The sequence below is a fragment of the Mesoplodon mirus genome (genome assembly GCF_964341445.2).
Source record: "Mesoplodon mirus genome assembly, chromosome: 15".
NCBI classification, from domain to species: domain Eukaryota; kingdom Metazoa; phylum Chordata; class Mammalia; order Artiodactyla; family Ziphiidae; genus Mesoplodon; species Mesoplodon mirus.
The window spans coordinates 1,864,202-1,883,883 of NC_138991.1; the positions used below are offsets into that span (position 1 = coordinate 1,864,202).

The window sequence follows — 19,682 nt, forward strand, 5'->3', positions numbered from 1 at the left end:
AAAAATAATAAAATAAAACATTAAAAAAAAAAAACGATGCTGAGTGAAGGAAGACAGACACAAAGGGAAGACACATATTGCATGATCCTATTTACGTGAAATGTCCAGAATAGGTAAGTCCATGGGGACAGAATGTGGATTAGTGGTTGCCAGGGCTGAGGAAATAGGAGGGTAGGGACTGACTGCTCACAGTGTTCCTTTCAGGTGAGGAAAACGTTCTGGAACTAGGTAAGGCCGATAGTTGCACAACATTGTGAATGCCACGAAGTTGTACACTGTAACAAGGTTGAAATGGTGACTTTTATGTTATGAGAATTTTACCACAATAAAAAAATTAACCCCCCCGCCCCCCCAATACACACACACACAAAATAAAACACTGGGGAAACAAAAGACAGAAGTCCGTATAATTCCATTTACCCCAAGTCACCAACCTGGTTACAGGAATGCGTGATACTAGAAGTCAGGTGGTGGTCACTCTGGGGAGGGGTGGCCAGGTGGGGAGGTCTCTGGGGTGCTGGGCACATCCTGCTGGTGACCTGGGTGTGTTTAGTTTGCGAAAATTCACTGAGTTGTGCACTTTCCAGTGTGTGTGCTTTCCCTCAAGAACAAGTTAAGAGATGAAAAATCAAGCAGTGCTTCTCTTTTTTTTAATGATAAAAGAACAACACATCCATTTAAGAAAATAAATTGCAGAAAAAGCACAGAGCAGAAGGAAACGCCAAGGTCCCCGTCACCTTTCCAGTCTTTTCCTGGAGAGCCTTGGGCCCCAGGGCAGCGGCCAGCACTGAAGCCTGAAGCTGGTGAAAACCAACGCTCTGGTTTTGGCAGATGGTTTCTGGCAGACGGATCAAGTCGACCTGGTGCTGGTGAGCGGTGAGTCCCCAGCCTGGGGCACACCTTCCTCCTGGTCTCTGGGTCACGTCTTTCACGTTTCAAGTTCATGCTTTGGTTTTTCTCACGCCACTCATGTTTATCACAGAGGGCCAGCGGGCCGTCAGGCTCCTAATGAGAAGATTCGACCTTTTCCACTCTAGAGCTGGGCTATCCTTCTGCTCTATAAGCTTTAAAAAAAATAGCATGTGGGTTCTTGGGGCAGGACGTTCAGTTTACAAACAGTTTCTGAATGACACAACCCATTTTGATAAAATATGACTGTCAAAATACATATTGGCATGAATTTGGGAAAGGTTTTATTTATTTATTTATTTATTTAGTTTATTTATTTATAAATATGCGTTGGGTCTTCATTGCTGTGCGCGGACTTTCTCTAGTTGCGGCGAGCAGGGGCTACTCTTTGTTGTGGTGCGTGGGCCTCTCATTGCGGTGGCTTCTCTTGTGGAGCACGGGCTCTAGGCGCTCAGGCTCAGTAGTTGTGGCGCACGGGCTTAGTTGATCTGCGGCATGTGCGATCTTCCCAGACCAGGGCTCGAACCCGTGTCCCCTGCACGGCAGGTGGATTCTTAACCACTGCACCACCAGGGAAGCCCTGGGAAGTGTTTTAATGTGTGAGCCTCCCCCAAATGTGAAATTTACTGGCTTGTTCATGACTGCTAAGCTCATTCTGCACATGCTACTCCCTTTGCTTCCCGAGAAAAGAGCAAATGACTCATTTCGATTATTCCCCCACTTTAGGGAATCTGAGGGAAAAGTCTGGCAGCACAGACATCTTTTGTATGAGACCCAATCTCTTTTTTTTTTTTTTTGCGGTATGCGGGCCTCTCACTGTTGCGGCCTCTCCCGTTGCGGAGCACAGGCTCCAGATGCGCAGGCCTAGCGGCCATGGCTCACGGGCCCAGCCACTCCGCGGCATGTGGGATCTTCCCGGACCGGGACACGAACCCGTGTCCCCTGCATCGGCAGGCGGACTCTCAACCACTGCGCCACCAGGGAAGCCCTGAGAGACAATCTTTTGATTGTCTCAGTGGGCGAGACAATCATTTAAATGATCTTTTCAGAGTGCAGGTGACTGGGTCCCACCCAAACCTGTGGACAGACCTCCCAGAGAGAGGCTGGGTGCACCTGAATGCAAACCTGTGCAGGTGCATGCACCACGTAAATCTGTGTGGGTGAGTGTTTGTGTTTTACCTTCTAAATGCTAAATGTCGGGCTTCCCTGGTGGCGCAGTGGTTAAGAATCCTCCTGCTAACGCAGGGGACACGGGTTTGAGCCCTGGTCTGGGAAGATCCCACATGCCGCGGAGCAACTAAGTCCATGCACCACAACTACTGAGCCCACACACCACAACTACTGAAGCCCACATGCCTAGAGCCTGTGCTCTGCAACAGAGAAGCCACCACAATGAGAAGCCTGTGCACCACGATGAAGAGGAGCCCCCGCTCGCCGCAACTAGAGAAAGCCCGTGCACAGCAGCAAAGACCCAACACAGCCAAAAATAAAAAATAAATGAAATAAATAAATTTAAAAAAATAAAAAAAAATAAATGCTAAATGTCTCATACATATAAAAGAGTGTATATATCACAATGCATCTTTTAACTAACAAGAAGAAAGTGAGCACCCATGTTCCCACCATCCAAACTAAGAAGTAGAGTATAACCAGCACCTCCAAGCAGGGGGAACCTTCTTCAGTGGAGAGTTTCACCCAGTCCACACCCTCCCACTGCCACCTTGCTGGGCTCCTGACCCTGAGTCTGGGGTGTCTTTGGCTTCAGTTCTTAAGGGGTGGGGGTAGTGTTGCCTGGCCATGCGGGGCAGGGGTGGCCATCCAGGGTCCCACTTCTCTGGACACTTCCAAGCAGGGCCCTGTTTCCAGCACCAGGCATCTCCTTGGGCTGTACATCAAGGGTGCTGGCAATTGGCACAAATCAGGTGTTCCCCCCGCTCAGGAAGACGGTTATTAAACACTTACCAACACCTAAGTGGATGATTGATCCCTGACTTCTAGGACCTTCTGTTTAGTTGAGGTGGTAGAACCTACAAGTATAAATAACTTGAGAATGTTGATGAGACCACTTCTGGGTATTTATCCAAAAGAACTGAAAGCAGGGGCTTGAAGAGATATTTGCACAACCAGGTTTGTAGCAGTGTTATTCACAGTAGCCAAGAGGTGGAGACAACTCAAGTGTCCATGGATGGCTGAATGGATAAGCAGAATGTGATCCACCCATACTCTGGAATATTGTTCAGCCTTAAGGGGGAAGGAAATCCTGCAATATGTTACAGAATGGGTGAACCCTGAGGACATTATGACCTACGATGTAAGCCAGACACAGAAGGACAAATACTGTGTGATTCCACTTATATGAAGTCTCTGAAGTCATCAAAATCATAGAAACAGAAAGTAGAATGGTGGTTCCCAGAAGCTGGGGGAGGGGGAGAGGGAGTTGCTTAATGGGATGGAGTTCAGTTTGAAAAGATAAAAACGTTCTGGAGCTCTGTGATGCGGTGCAAATACCTAACAGTACTGAACTGTACACTTAAAAGTGGTTAAGACGGTACATTTTATGTTATGTGTTTTTTACCACAACCAGAAAAAGAAAAGGACTTGATGACAGCAGATTGCTGTACTGGGGAGAGCCCTGGCCCAGAATTCAGGAAACTTGGGTTTTCGTCCACGTCTCCCGTTTCCTGGTGGCCTTAGGCAAGTCACTTGCCATTGCTGGACTCTGGTTTCCTTCTCTCAGAGAATGAGGGGTGTGTTTAAGGCTTCCCAGCTCAGAAAGCTGAGTATGCACAGAGCCTGACACATTTCCTCATTGACTTTCACTCAAGTGTGACATTTACAAAAAAACTACACACATCAACACATTCTCTCAAACCAAACACACCACCTAATGCCATTGAACGAATGGACCACCATTTGTTTATCCATTTCACTGGTGATGGAAATTGGGGTGGATTCCAGTTTGGGGTGAGTCTGAACAGTGCTGCTCCGACTGTTCTGGCACTTCCATGGGGCACACAGGACTTGCATCTGTTGCGTGCCTGAGGAGCAGAATTGTTGGGCCCCAGGTTGAGTGGTAAGCCATGCAATGCCAAACAGTTTCCAAGGTGGTTGAACCAATTCCTACTCTCACCAGCAGATGCTCCTCCTCCTCGCCAGCTAGGTAGTGTTGGTCCTTTTCAGTTTGGTCTTTCTGGCGGGTCTGCAGTGGGTTTGGTTTGCATTTTCCTGGTGACCGATGAGGCTGGGCACCTTTTGTATTCCAATCATCCTCTCTATCCATCAGAAGTGACGTGCCCATTTTTTCTATACTGCACCTAGCTCCTCCCACTGCCTTTCCATTCTTTTAATGGTGTCTTTTGATGAGTTCTTAATGTAGCCCAATTTATCAACTTTTCTCCTTTATAGTGTTTAGCACTTTTTGTGCTTATTTTAAAAGAAATCTTGAAAAAAAAAAGAAATTCCCTCGCCATCCAGTGTTTAGGACTCGGTGCTTTCACTGGTGTGGCCTGGGTTCAATCCCTGGTCAGGGAACTAAGATCCCATGAGCTGCACAGCTCGGTGAAAAAACAAACAAACAAACAAACAAAAACTTTACCTGCTCCAAGATTATAAACATATTTCCTTCTACAAGTTTTATGATTTTACTTTTCACATTTAGCTCTTCAATTCAGCTGGAATTGTTTTTTCTGTATGGTGTGAGGTTTGGGTCAAGATTTAGTTTTCACCCTTATGGGTAGCCATTGACCCAGAGCCAATGATTGAAAAGGCCATCCTTCCACCACCGCAAGGCATTATCCATTGTGTCATAAATAGATTGACTGTATATATGTGTCTTTTTCAGGACTCTCTATTCATTTGGCCTATTTATCTATTCTGGCACCAATACCTCACTGCCTTAATTACTGTCATGGTTATGATATCTGGTAACGAAGGTCCTCCAGAGTTGTTGTTCTTCAAGATTGCCTTGGCTGTATTTGTCCTTTTGCATTTCCATGTGAATTCTGGAATTAGTATTTCTAAAATAAGCATTTATAAACTAAATCCCCTGCTTTACTTGTGGGCCACACATTTTGATATGTTGTATTTTCAGTAACATTCAGTTCAAAGTATTTTCAAATTTCCCTTGATTTTTTTTTGACCCATGGGTTACTTAGGTATTTCTAAATATTTGGGGTTTGCATTGTTTTGTTACTGATTTTATTCCAATATAAACAGAGAACATATTCTGCATGATTTCAGTCCTTTTAAATTTGTTGAGATTTGTTTATGGCCCAGCATTTGGTTTATCTTCCTGAGTGTACTATGTGCAATAGAAAAGAATGTGTTGGGTGTAGTGTTTGATAAATATCAGATCAAGACAGCTCACATTGTCATTCAGATCACTTGTGTCCATCCCGAGATTTTTGTCCATTTGTTCGATGGGTGTTAAAATCTCCAACAATGGTTGTTGGATTATCTAGTTTTCTGTTTAATTCTGTCCGTTTTTGCTTCACATATTTCGAAGCTATGAGGTACATACCAAGTTATGGTTTTTGTCTTCTTGATGAGTTAACCATTTTTCATTAGGCAGCGTCCCTTTTTATCTCTGACAAGCACTGTGTTGAGGTCCATTTTATCTGATGTTAATACAGCCTCTCCAGCCTTGTTAAGCTTAGTGTTTGCATGATATATTTTTTTGAAGTGTCTCTCGAAAATAGCATATGGCAGAGTCTCGCTTTTCTATCCTTTTAATTGAAGTGTTTAATGCTTAACATTTAATATTATGGTCAAGTTGGTGAGATTTAGGTCTATCATCTATTTGTTTTATGTTTGTTCTTTCTAAAATGTCCTTTTTTTTTTTTTTTTAAGGAAAGCCAACGTTGGGGGAAGATGTGGAATTTTTTTAAAATTTATTTATTTTTAGTTTTGGCTGTTTGGGTCTTTGTTTCTGTGCGAAGGCTTTCTCTAGTTGTGGCAAGCGGGGGCCACTCTTCATCGCGGTGCGCAGGCCTCTCACTATCGCGGGCTCTCCTGTTGTGGAGCACAGGCTCCAGACCTCCAGGCTCAGGAGTTGTGGCATACGGGCCTAGTTGCTCCACGGCATGTGGGATCTTCCCAGACCAGGGCTTGAACCCATGTCCCTTGCATTGGCAGGCAGATTCTTAACCACTGCGCCACCAGGGAAGCCCTAAAATGTCCTCTTTTGTTTTCTTTTGGATTATCTGAATATTTTTCAATTTTCTAGTTTATTGATCGTATTTTTAGGTGTGGCTCTCTGTGTTAATTTTTTAGTGGTTGCTTTAGGGATTACAATACATATCCTTAACTTTTCGCAGTCTTCTTTGAGTTAACATTGTACCAAGTCACATGAAATGTAGAACACTTTCTTTTTTTTTAAAATTAATTAATTAATTAATTAATTAATTTAGTTTTGACTGTGCTGGGTCTTTGTTGCTTTGCGCAGGCTTTCTCTAGCTGTGGTGAGCGGGGGCTACTCTTCATTGCAGTGCGCGGGCTTCTCACTGCGGTGGTTTCTCTTGTTGCGGAGCACGGGCTCTAGGCGCACAGGCATCAGTAGTTGTGGCTCGTGGGTTCTAGAGCACAGGCTCAGTAGTTGTGGTGCATGGGCTTAGTTGCTCTGCAGCATGTAGGATTTTCCTGGACCAGGGATCAAACCTGTGTCCCCTGCATTGGCAGACGGATTCTTAACCACTGTGCCACCAGGGAAGTCCCAAAATGTAGAACACTTTCAATGTCATAGGTCCATTTTTTGCTATAGATTTGCGATAGTATACTTAAATGCAGTAAACCCCCCCACCATTCAACGTTATAATTTTGCTTTAAATAGACATGTCTTTTAGAGAAATGAAGAGGAAAAATATTCTTTTATATTTGTTCAGGTATTTACCATTCCTGATGCTCTTCATTCTTTCCCGATGACCAAGTTTCTATCTGGTACCATTTTCCTTCAGTCTGAAGAATTTCCTTTAGCATTTCTTGTAGTTTAGGTCTGCTGGTGATGAATTCTCTTAATTTCCTTGTATAGCAAAATATCTTTATTTACCCTCATTCTGGAAAGATAGTTTGAAAGTTTGGCATTCTGCAAAAGGGTTCACGGGCTTTCTTTCAATACTGAAAGGTGTTGGTCCACTTTCTTCTGGCCTCCATAGCTTCCGATGAGAAGTCAGCAGTGTCACTTCATTGTTCCCTGCATGAGAGGTGTTGTTCTCCTGTGGCTACTCATAAGATTTTTCTCTTTACACCCAGCTTCCAACAGTTTGACTATGCTGTGCCTGTGCATAGTTCTCTTTGAGTTTATCTTAGTTGGGGATTGTGGAATTCTTCAAGCATGTAAATTTATGCCTTTCACCAAATATAGAAAATTCTGTAAATTATGTCTTCAAATACTCTTCAAATACTCTTTCCTGCCCTATTCTTTCCTCCCTTTTTGTGATTTTAATTGCACAGATGTCAACATTTTGATTCTATACCAGAGATCCCTTATGCTCTTTTTATTTATTCCCCACTCCTTCCTTTTCAGACTGAATAAATTCTGTTGATATACCTTCAAGTTCACTGATTTTTCTTTCCTCTGTCATTCCACTCTTCTGTTTGGCCCATTCAGTTAACTTTACATTTAATATATTTTCCAGTTCTCTGCTGTGATTTATTTATTTATTTGTTTATTTATTTATTTTGGCCATGCCATATGGCATGTGGGATCCTAGTCCCCCAACCAGGGATCAAGTCTGTGCCCCCTGCAGTGGAAGCACGGAGTCTTAACCACTGGACCACTAGGGAAGTCCCAACTCTGCTGTGATTTTTAAAAAAATCTTTTCACTCGTTAAAAGCATATTTTTCTTTACATGAGTGATTATAATAGTTTAAAATTTTCTTTTGCTAATTCCATCACCTGTGTTGTCAGGGATCAATTGCCCATACTTTCTTTTTTCTTTTTTTTTTTTGAGAATGGCTGATTCTCCTTTTCTTTGTTTAGTAACTTTAGATTGTGTCCTGGATATTGTGTTATTTTGTGTTGACCTTGGATTCTCTTATATTAACTCAAAGAGCATTGATTTGATTATTTCTGTGTTTGTCTTAGCAAATGGAAGGTGACTTGGTGGGGCTCAGACAGCAAATACTGTCCCTTGGACAGCAGCTCAGACCTCATCTCAGTTCTTTTATTCTTAGCCAAGATGCTTGGAGTCTCCCTATGCCTGTGTTCCAATGTCACCCGGAGATTTAGGCCCAGGTTACAAACAGAATTTGGGTCTCCCCTTCTCTCACTCCTTCCTTTCTGGGATGCCCCCAAATACTTTCCAGAGGGTGTCCCCAACTCTATCTCCTGGCTCTCAGGCCAGCAGGTGTTTTGTTGGTGTTTATCTGCCCTGCATGGCATGGCCTGCCCTTAGGCTAGAAGCTGTGAAAGCAGGCAGCTCACCGGGCCGTTCTCTTCTTCCAGGGCTTCTCCTCTCCAGCACCTGCCTGTGCTCACTCTGGCTACTCCAGGTGAGCATTATGTTGTCCAGAGTTCATAGTGCTGTCGGTGGTGGGTTAGTTCAGTAGGAGTTTACATACTGGCAATGGAAGTCTGGCTTGTCCATTTCTGTGCAGAGATCCTGTCTGGGATCTTAAAATCCATTTGCATCGATCTGTAGAGTATGTTGGGGGAGAAATGACATTTTTACAGTACTTAGTCTTCCAATTCTTGAACTTGGTATATCCCTCCATGTAATTATTTTTTCTGTAATTTCTCTCAATTGTGTTTTACAATTTTTTGTCTATAGGTCTTGAGCTCTTTTGTGTTAGTTTTATATTAAGGTATTTGGTGATGCTGCTGCAAGCCAAGAATGCCTGGGGCCACCAGATGCTGAAAGAGGCAGGAAGGATCCTCCTGGAACCTCCAGAGGGAGCGTGACCCTGCTGACACCTTGATTTTGGACTTTTGGTTTCTAGAACTATGAGAATAAGTTTCTGTTGTTTTAAGCCCCCAAGTTTGTGATAATGTTACAACGGCCCTAAGAAACGAATGCGCCTGCATTTACAATCAGTTACGTGTTCATCCTGGGACGTGGATCCCCTCTTGACTGCGGCACAGCCCTCTGAGTCTGCAGCGCTGAGGGCTGCCGGCTGGGGCAGGGAAGTCTGGTGAACCAAGACTCTGGGAACAGGGTCGGGCCACCAGCTGCCATCTAGCTGCCTGTCTTTTTTGAAGATTGTTTTGTTGTGTTGTATTTCAGGCAGACAACAAAAGCATAGGACATATAACAAACACTGCGTATCTTTCACACAGCCAGAGCAACACGGAAATGATTGACTCGTGGTTCTGTTTATTCTTCTATTTGAGAGCGTGTCTGATGCCGTCTCCATTTCATTGAGAAGAATATACTGCTTAATAAACCGGAAAGTCCCACACAGCTGCCGGCCTGGGAGGCTGCCTGTTTGCTCATGGCCTTGCACGTTTGCACTGCTGTAGGTGGCGAGGCTGTACTGTTTTTGGGTTCTGCCGTTCTCACTTAACAAGAAACATTTTTCCCTGTTTAAACCTGGTGTTTATATTTACACTCATTTTCAGGCCCTTTTTTCTCTTCATGCTACTTGGGATTTTTGTTTCAAACTACAGAAGTCACAGGGAAGCTGCTTGTTGAAGCAAGTAAAACCACACAGCGATATTCAAAGAAAATGCCCCAAGTCCCCAGGGTGGCCAAGGTTAACAGTTTGGTAGCGTTTCCCTGCCCTCCCATCGGGAGGAGGGGAGGAGCCACGTGGCTTCCGCCCTCACCCCCGCTCTCCAGGCTGGCCGTGCTCTGGAGGGCACCAGATGCGGGAGAGTGCCTAAGCGCTCGGTAACTCCCCCCTTCCCTGGGGGCGACCCCTCTGGAAGGAGAATTGGGCGGAGCGGGGTGGGGCGGGGAAGGCGGCGCACGGACGCTTCACCTCCCACACTTCCTGCTGGACTGAAGGGCGCCCCGGAGGACTCTGGGGGTGATGTCAGCACCACTGCGGGGCGGAGGGTTGGAGGGGTCCTGGCGGGCCTTCAGAGGACGCAGGAAGTCCCTGCACTGTAGGGAAGCAGGAGGGGCCTGAAATGGCACCACCTCCTCCCTTCACTGAAGATCTGAGTAACTACAGAGGCGGACGGGAGGGGGACCCCCTCCCCCGGGCCTCAGAACCCGGGGTCACGGTCTCGCGGCAGCCAGTGATCTGCCCAGTAGCACGGCTGCTAACTCTTCTACCCTAACTCTGATCTGAGTGTTTTGAGTGTAGACTACGGTGTACACCTCTGTTTCCCACTACGGAGGTCGCACCCGGGGTTGAAGTCAGCTTACTTTTGTTTGGCGCACCTGAACATTTTCTAATGAGTTGTCAATATTAAAGATGATGAGATTTTACACGTAATTCCACATTTCTGCTCTGGCTCGAAAACCAGACTGTCCGCCCCCGCTGGGCTCAAAGAGCGGTGGGGATGGCGCGCAGGCACGCCGGGTGCAAGGTCCCCCACCCCAGGTTTGTTCCACCCCTTTCCTTTCCTGCCTTCTGGGCACTCAAGTTCGGGTGCAAAATTCCGGTTCTCTCTTCGCAGGGTTCCCCCCTGACACTGTGGCCCGTGGAGGCCCCTTTCCAGGCTCCGACCGCCGCGCCCATTGTCTAAACCCGCCCCGTAAGCGGGGCTCACGGGGGCCGGCGGGTTCTTTTGTTAGGCGGTTAGAAAAGATCATTTACGTGTCAACAGCTTCCCGCATTGTGCTGCGGTCCGTGTGACTGCGGCGCGGGCTCTTCAGCTGGAGCGAGGCCGGAGGCACCTCTCTGGGTCCCCCGCCGCCCCCCCCAAAAAAATGGGAGAGAAAAGAACCACTAGGCATGTCCCAGAATACGATCTTTCGGGGAAAAAAACCCGAAAACACGCAGGAGAGAACTTTACATGAACTCTTTCTACAGAGAAAGTGCTCGTAAGGTTATTTTAGATAACTTACTTCGTCAAAAGGATAGAACGGGAAATAAGGACCCGAGGAAGACCTCCAGGCTGGACGCTCCCTACGGGAGCTGCTGGTCCCGGCCGGCGCCGCCGTCTCACCCAGTAATTTAAAGACACTCGTGTGCAGGGGCCGCGCCGCCGGAGAAGATGAGTCACCCTGGCGCGGCCCCGGGCGCCGACCCCCGCCCCGCCCCCGCCGCCCGAGCAGCGGCCCTCACGGCGCGAGACGCCGGATCTCGGGCGGACCGAGGCGCCGGGCCGAGGGGCAGGCCAGCGCTCGCCCCGCCCGGTGCGCCGAGCTCCGGGTCTCGCGCCTGCCGGGCAGCAATGGCGCCGACGCCGAGGCCGCCTCCCTGCCTCGGCCCCGGGCCCCAGTCCGCACCCTCCAGGGGCGCCAGGTCCCCGAGGGCGGCGGCTCCATAAGGGGCGTTGGGGTCCCGGGAGCACGGCGTCCCCGGCTCCCTCGCCTGCCCGCCCGGCTCTCCCCTCAACTCCGGCCGCAGCCATTTTGGAGCGAGCGGAGACAAAGAGCCAGTCACCGCCGCCGCCCCCACCAGGTCTCGGCCACGGTCCCGCCCGTCTCGTCCTCCTGCCCTCCAGCCTCTAGCCCGTTCGGCGGCCCAGACCCCCACGTCCCCGCCGGCCCAAGGGCGGCGGGCTCGCCGCCCGCTACCCACCCGCCCGCCGAGCCCCGGCCGCCCTTCTGCGCACCGGCCTCTGCCGCTCGCAGCCATTGGACGCGCCTTTTAGGCGAGCGCCGCGGCCAATCGTGGGGCGCCGGGCGGCCGGGCGGGGGGCACCGTGGCCAATGGTGAGGCGCCGGGCGGCGGGCGGGGGCGGGCGCGCCGCCGCGCCTGCGCAACACGCCGCCGCCGCCCTCCCCCCCGCCCGGCCGCCCGCGCCCCCCGCCCGGCCGCCGCCCCCGCCCCGCCCGGCGCGCGCCGCCCCCCGCCCGCCCCCGCGGCCGCCCGCCCGCCCGCCCGCCCGCGCGGAGCCTCCTCCCCGCCCAGCGCCGGCCGAGCGGCGGCGGCGGCGGGCCGAGGAGGAAAGATGGCGGCGGGCTCGGATCTGCTGGACGAGGTCTTCTTCAACAGCGAGGTGGACGAGAAAGTGGTGAGCGACCTGGTGGGCTCGCTCGAGTCGCAGCTGGCGGCCAGCGCGGCCCACCACCACCACCTCGCGCCCCGCGCGCCCGAGGCGCGGGCCGCGGCCGCCGGCGCGCTCGGGAACCATGTCGGAGCCGGAGCCGTGCCGGCCGAGGGCGCGCCCGCAGCGGCGCCGGAGCCGCCCCCCGCAGGTAGAGCGCGGCGCGGCCTGAGCGCGGGCGGCCGCCGGCCGGGCCCGCGTCCTCACTGCGCTGCCTCTCTTGTCCCCGCAGGGCCCGCAGCGAAGCTGAGCGCGCTCGAGGCCGGCGCGAGCGCCGCGGCCGGCGCCGGGGCCGGGGCGGGCGCCGCAGCCGGGGCCTGTGCGCCGGGGGCAGCGGCCGCGCCCGAGCCCGCCGCCAAGCCCGCCGCCCGCAACGGCCCGCCCGGCGGCCCCGGCGCCGCGCAAACTTTGAATGGGAGCGCCGCGTTGGGGAACTCGCTCCGCGCCGCCGCCGCACCTGCTGTCAGCCTGCTCCACAACGGGCCCGCGCCCGCGCCGCCGCCGCCCAAGCCCGCCGCCGCCACTGTCATCCAGACGCCGCCCTTCCTCGGCGCCCCCCCCGCGCCCGCGCCCCGCGCCCCCTCGCCCCCCGCGCCCGCCGCGCCCCCCGCGGCCCCCGCGCCCGCCGCCGCTGCCCCGCCGCCGCCGCCGCCCGCCGCCGCCAGCCTGGCCCGGCCGCCCGGCCCCCCGGCCGGACCCCCGGTGGCCGCGCAGAACGGGGGCAGCGCCGCGCCCGCCCCCGCGCCCGCCCCCGCGCCCGCCCCGGCCCCAGCGCCCGTTTCTGCCCCGGCGCCCGCCGCCAACAGTCAGCCCGGGCCCGCCACCGCGCCCGCGCAGGTGGCCAAGGCCGACTCGCCCAAGACCGCGCTGCAGCCGGCACCCCCGCCGCCGCAGACCCTGGCGGCCAGCTGCCCGGCCGGCGCGGGGGCCGGCATGATACTCGGGCCAACTATGCAAGGGGCTCTGCCCGCCGCCGCCGCCGCCGGCCTCCCACCGCCGGCCCCCGGTACCCCCACCGGGCTGCCCAAGGGCTCGGCCAGCGCGGTGACCCAGAGCCTGCCCAGGACGCCCTCGGCCACCACCGGCGGGATCCGGGCCACGCTGACGCCCACGGTCCTCGCCCCACGCCTGCCGCAGCCGCCGCAGAACCCGACCAACATCCAGAACTTCCAGCTGCCCCCAGGTGAGTGGCCGCGCCGCCGGGCGGGTGCGTTCGTGCCCCGCAGCTGGGCGTCCAGGAAGTTGTCGGACTGGCAGGACGCGGAGGTCATGGGCCCTGCGTGGGCCTGCCGCGAGCGGGGGTGCGCCTCTGCCCCGGCGCGGGACGGTCCTGGGCATGCGAGTGTGTGTGCGGGAGTGTGTGTGTGATGTGGCAGAGTGGGGGCTTCCTACCTGGTGCAGTGCTTGGCTCCAGCTTAGCAGAGCTTCTCTGCCAGGGCTGCTGGTCCAGCGAGTGGGTCCTTTGCTCCCTTCCTGGCCCTGTGTGCCCCTGCCCAGTCCCCCCACGGTGGAGAGCAGTAGTAGCTGGTGCTCCGGGGACAACTTAGTGGGTTATTCAGCCTGGGCCCGTGGCTTTCCCACGCTTGGCACTTTCCTCTGGTTTCTGGGATCAGGCATGTGGTCTGTGTCCGCATTGAACTCTCCTGCTCGTTTATTATGCTGGGCTGTGATTGGTGTCCCCTGCCGGTGGGCTAGGGACCCCCCTTTCCTGGTGAGGTCAGCGGAGTGACGCCCCCTCCACGAGGCTGGGCAAGGCTGCATGGAAAGCTTTCGCTGCCCTGCTGACACCAGGATGGCAGAGTTCCCAGGTGAGCCTGGAGGAGTCGCGGGGCACACAGCCTTCCTGGTCGGAGCCCTTGCCTCACGCCTGCTCTGCAGCCGTGTTTCAGCACTCCTCGTGGGCACGGTGTCGTTCTGCGTGGTGTCCTCACTTAGAGGATTATTACCAGTGAAGTCAGCGGTGGGCACGTGCTCTCCCCTCAGCGGGTCCCTCGGAGGTACAGACGGTGCAGGAGGACAGGGAGCCTCCCTGATCCCACGCTCCATCTCCCGTCATCTCGGCAGCTCTTCAGGTTCGCCAGCGAAAGGTCCCCCACGGCATTACGTGTCCCGCTGCTTTGTTTCGGGCTTCCTGGGCAGAGAGAAACTCCAGCTCTGGAGGCTCCCTGTCTTCCCCTCCACGCCCTCCGCCTCGCCGGCGTGGACTCGAGCGCGCCTCCCCTGCCGTGTAGTAATGTGTGCTGCCGCGCAGGAGTAGGAGAGACAGCACCTCCTGTGCCTGTGTCCCCCACGCGTTCTGAAAAGAACGGTTGGTCACCTTGAGAGGATTTCAGCGTCTTGGAAGGAAGGTTTTGCTGTCAAAGTGCTGTGAGGCTTGGAGCGGTGGCGAAGCCTGGCAGGGACCTGATGTCACACGGGTGGGAGGAGGGGAGGTTCCAGCCAAGAGCAGCGTTTTGGGGTGGTTGTGGGAGCCCCCCTGCTGTGAGGGGAGTGTGTGTGTGTGTGTGTGTGTGTGTGTGTGTGTGTCACTTGAGAGGTGCGGGCTGCCCCTTACAGCACAGTTTGTTTGCTTTTGAGTTTGTAGGAGGGTTTTATTAAAGGTTGTGTTTTGCTCATTATGTGTCTTTTGACCTTTCAGTGGAAGGTATGTTTGATCTTCAGTAACGTTTAAAAAAGAGAATTCGTGGTTGTAGCACGTTATGGAAAATGTCAAAATACTTTTTACCTACGTATTAAAATATCTCCTCAGTGGTCCTCGGCACCTTCCTCGCTCCTAGCAAGGCCGGGTCCCGTGCACTGCACTTTTGTTATTGAAAACTGTTGTGAGCTCGTCAGTAAATTTTGCGAGGCTGGCGCGCTGTGGCTGGCTCCCAGGGCGGGGCGGAGGCCCCCCCGACCCCCCCCCGCCTGCCCGGATGGTGCCTGTAGGTGTGGCTGTTTGGGGTTGACTGGATCCCCTTGGTCTGGGCCTCTGCTACGTGAAGCCTTCGCTACCTTATTTTTTCTGGGGGGAGGAAGCTGTGGTTTGGAAAGGGCACCTCTGTCATCTTCGTTGTGATTGACCCTGGACTCCTTCTCATCTCTTGTACTAGCACTGTGTTAGGGATGTGTGCATGTGACAAGCAGGCGACTCCTTGAAGAACATTGTAAAAGCTCCGACTCTTTGCACGAGTTCTCACGAGTCTTTGCATTAGTCCCACGTGTGATAGCAGAGAACAGCTCATGTTGACATTTGGGTGACAAATGCTGAGAGCTGTGCTTTAAAGGGGCCAAATGCTTTCTAGAAAATAAAAGATTCGCGTTCGTCTCTTCATGCTCCCCTCCCCCCACAGTTGATCTACTGATTTGGAGTGCTGATTAATTCCGCTCCTTCACGTTAATAACAGAAGAAGCACAAAAAGTATAGTTAAAATTACTACCAGTGCCCCACAGCGAAGTGCCTTCTTTTAACTAGCACAACTTAATTCTTTAAATCAAAGTGACAGCTTACGAATATTCTAGTTACCTCGTATAATTGGTCAATCAGAAAATGTTAAATTCTGTTTGATGTTTCCTTTTCGTTGAAATCTTTCATCATGAAAGTGTACAAAGTGGAGGTGGAACTAACTTGTCAAAGTAACTATTGCTTGGATGATAACTCATTCTTGTTAGTACTTAGGCATTAGGGGTGGGCAGGGTTTTCAAAGCTACACTTAGGTGTCAAGTGAAGTAACAGACTGTTGGCAGTTGGAGTGTGGGTGAGAGAGGCCTGCCCCTCCCAGTGTCTTCCCTCCCTGTAGGTCAGAGTCTGAGGGGGGAAACAGAGGGACAGAGGTTTCACTGAGTCCCTGAGGGCCGGTCAGGCCTTGCATGTTTCATCCTCACAGCCCACCGTGAGCGCATGTTGAACTTGGTTTCAGCAAACTCAGTCTCGATATTCCTTGTCAGGACAGTTTTGTAAAGCGACGTTGATGTTATTGTAATTAATTTACTCACTTAAGCGTACCAGAGTCTCAGTTTTATCTGCTGTGGGGAATATTAAGAACACATAAGCCTTCAGAGAGATTGTTGTAGCAAAGGCAGTGGACCCAAGAACAGTGAAAAGCACTAGTTAGTTCTGTACAGCTTAGAATAGTCATAACATCGAGGTAACATTATTATTATAGTTGAAAGGAGAGAAAAGTGATACGACACCAAAATTGGCATGTGCGCAAATGGTTTCAAGAGATCTTTTCAGATAGGTGTTACGCTAGAGATGCTTATTTCTAAAGGTTATCTTTTCTTGCATTTTCAGCAGTGTATGTCTGTCTGTTCTGCTTTCACAGAGAATTTGTTCTCCTGTGGGGCTAAGGTTTGGCCGAAGTGTCGGTTCTCATGTTTGCCTGGGGCTGGTGGCTTAAGATGAACACTCCTGAGGCTGCTGAGGTCTAGGGCAGGGGTTCCCGTCCTTGGTGAATACAATTATTGGATGGTGGGCAAAGGGGAAAAAGAGTCCAGGGTAGCCGACTGTGCTGTGTGGACCGGGTTGAGTTCTGGGAAGGCTGATCCTGAGCCGGGTGGCAGCCCCAGAGTTTTGGGCTCTGGACGTCTGGTGGCCGACTTTGGCAGAAGTGCTTTGGCACAAGGGTCGTTCTTAGGAGTTTAGATTTTGTTACTTGAGGGCACTCTCGATCTGGGACAGAATATATGGTTCTTCAGAGCCTCAGTTTCCCCAGGTGGAAAGTGAGCTTGACCATTTTGTGAAGCACTGTGAAATTGCATTGGGAGGAACGGTACGCACCACTGTCAAGTAGCGTTTATTCACATGCTGTCTCAGCTCCATTACGTTTCTCACTGGTTTCCAAGCAGTATGTTGCTGTAGATGTAGCAAAGTGTAAAACACAGTTTTATTCCCATCAGAACCATGCCCAGATTGGACAGGTTCTCAGTGACCAGGGAGCCTGGTGTGGTGGCCAGTTCTGGATCTGTAAGTGAGAAAGTGGCTGAGGTTGTCATCACAGGTGGGCCATAGACCTGGGGGACATGTCCTGGAAGCCATGGGGGACAAGGAGGTGCAGCTGTCTGCAGAGAGAGTGGACCTGGGCAGGGGGCTCACTTTAGGCCAAAGACTTTCACTGAGTTTTTCTCTTGACATCCTTATATAACAGTGACATTTAAAAAAAGAAAAAAAAACTTTTGGGGAGCCGTACCCGGCCAGCACTGGGCAGCTCTGCTTAGCGTAGCAGAGGTGGCGTCTCTGAGTTTGCTTCCACATCGCCAGCTGGGAGGCGAGGCCCGTGGCAGGCGAGCAGGCAGTCACTTTTCCTTGCTCTCTGTACCACCTTGGACCCTGGCTGTCCCCATCGTCTTTAGGGTGAACGTAGCCGTCTTGGTGATGTGAACTGGGATGATGTTGCACACATAGGTGGGTGCCTTTCGGAGCTGGTGGTTCTCACGTTTTAGCAACAGCCAGGAAAGGGGTCCCTCAGGCCCTTCCGGGGTGTCTCTTCTCACTGTGCTCCAGGGCAGCGGGCCCTACTCTTGTGGCAGAATCACCAGAGTTTGAAGAGACAACTTTCTGGGTACCACTGCGTGAGGGGTGCGTCCTTATTTGTGAGGGCTCTGGAAGGAAGCAGTTGGGAAAGTGGTCTCCTGGCTGGGGGGCGGCTGTCTCGTCCCCCCAGCCTGTGGGGTGGAACCTGGGCTCCGGCTCCTTCAGTACCTGCAGAGTTTCTGACAGGTGGGCGCTGGGCCCCCCCACCCCGGCAGTGATGTTTGATCAGAACTGGAGCGGCTCGGTTCAGACCCCGCCCTGGGGGGAAGTGGCCCAGTGGAAAGAGCAGCAGGCGCACCTGTCTGTTTCCTTGAAGTCATAATGAGATGCTGGTGGTTCCTGACATGCTTCCCGAGCCCGTTTCAGTGTAAATGTAAGCTTTCCTCATCTTAAATGATACCTTTTAAGAAAGCTTTTTCATAAATCACTAGTCGTATGTGAGTTGATCAAAACATAATTAAAACCGTTTTTGAAAATCTTGAAGCAGAGATTTTGAAGGACTCCGGAGAAACTTGCCTGAGATTTGGGGTAATTTGCATAGGTCTCAGAAGCACTTTTCCTTGTCTTCATGTTGATAGCAAGCAGGAGACTCAGATTTTCTTGATTGTCTTGATTGATTCAGTCACCGTTCAGAGCTCTCACCTCTGAAATTTGTCTCAGGCTGGAGGTCGGCAGCTTTTTAATCAGGCCTTTGATAGTAAATAAAACAGTCGAACTAAGTAAGAAAACCAAAGGAGAGGGGAGCTGTTTGCAGCAGGACCCTCTGTCCTGGGTGCTGTGCTCCTGGCAGGTGACTGAACTATGCTATTTCCAGCTGGGCCTGAGGGGACCGTGGCCCCTGGCCTGTAACTTACAAATACGTGCACTTCAGAGCTGCTTACTTAGAATAATTGCTCTTAAACACTCTGTGAAGTAGAGCAGGTGCTGTAAAGTCATGATTGAAAATTGGAAACTTTGTATTTCTAGGGTAGGGCTATGCATGCTTTGAATGAGAAATTTTGAAATTTAAAAAATAAATTTATTTATTTTTGGCTGCGTTGGGTCTTTGTTGCTGCACGCGGGCTTTCTCTAGTTGCGGCGAGCGGGGGCTACTCTTCGTTGCGGTGCGCGGGCTTCTCACTGCGGTGGCTTCTCGTTGCGGAGCACGGGCTCTAGGCACGCGGACTTCAATAGTTGCAGCACGTGGGCTCAGTTGTTGTGGCTCACCAGCTCTAGAGCACAGGCTCAGTAGTTGTGGCGCACGGGCTTAGTTGCTCCGCGGCATATGGGATTTTCCCGGACCAGGACTCGAACCCGTGTCCCCTCCATTGGCAGGCGGATTCTTAACCACTGTACCACCAGGCAAGTCTTAAAAATTTATATATTTTTATATATATATATATATATATTTATATATTTTATATATCCTCGAATAGCTAAAACCTTTAGTAAACAAAGAGGTACAAACAATGTCCACAATTTAGATTCCTCCCCCTCCCCCATTTGAGAAGTGCGTAGATGTCGCCCCCGTTTGTCCGGCTTCCTTGTCTGGCTGCCTGCCTGTCCGTGCTACTGCATGGGCGTGGATGGAGGCCGTGGATGGAGGCCGGGGGAGCTCCCCACCCTCCTGGCGTGGGCATCGTGAGCGGGGCTTGAAGCAGGGCCTGTGAGTGCAGAGCCCTTCTGCAGCCCTGCAGGCCTGTGAAGCTGAGTTGGACTTTTGTCCTTCCCCCCTGAAGTTAGAGGCCGGATGGGAACTTTCTGCCTCTTCCACATGGCCTGGGAGGAAGGGACGTGCGCGCTGATTTTGAGCCCAAACTCGGGAGACGTGTGACCAGGTGAAGAGGAGGATGCGGGATATCCGCGCTGACACTGGGGAGCTAGTATCCTCCAGGGCTTGTTTCCGAATATTTTCTAGCTTCAGAGGTTGGGGAAATCCTAAAACGGTTCTTAACGACCGTATCAAATTGGGTGTCAGATTTTAGAACTTAGGGGCAAGCAAGCGGTAAGAAGGTTCTAGCTCTCAAGTGACTTGTTTTTGGGGGGGCGGTCAGTGGTCTGAGTAGACACCAAGTGGACAGGGCAGGACTCTAGTAGCCAGGAGACCTAAGCCCTCCTCCCCAGTGCTGGGCGCAGCCTACCAGGTGTGTGTCTGCTGGTCAGAGTGGCAGGTGTTGGCTG

The 19,682-nt window shown here is 52.1% G+C and overlaps 1 protein-coding gene and 1 long non-coding RNA gene across 3 annotated transcripts in view; one reads left to right on the forward strand and one right to left on the reverse strand.

Moving 5' to 3' along the window:
* Positions 1–674: 674 nt before the first annotated feature.
* On the reverse strand, positions 675–11,046 carry LOC309816663. 2 transcript variants are annotated; one of them, XR_014296052.1, is made up of 4 exons: positions 10,863–11,046; positions 8,330–8,540; positions 2,872–2,936; positions 675–1,064 (listed from the first exon to the last, which is right to left on the reverse strand). It is a non-coding gene; the product is annotated as an uncharacterized lncRNA (long non-coding RNA). The 2 variants fall into 2 exon arrangements; XR_014296053.1 differs by lacking the exon at positions 8,330–8,540 and having other exon boundaries at positions 10,863–11,024.
* A 793-nt stretch (positions 11,047–11,839) lies between these two features.
* The window catches only part of TAF4 (TATA-box binding protein associated factor 4), a 71,760-nt gene continuing 63,917 nt past the window's right edge, over positions 11,840–19,682 (forward strand). Inside the window, exon 1 of the mRNA XM_082643958.1 lies at positions 11,840–13,193. Within this exon, the coding sequence (XP_082500084.1) occupies positions 11,915–13,193 (1,279 nt within the window). The 5' untranslated portion in view covers positions 11,840–11,914. The remainder of the gene's footprint in view (positions 13,194–19,682) is intronic.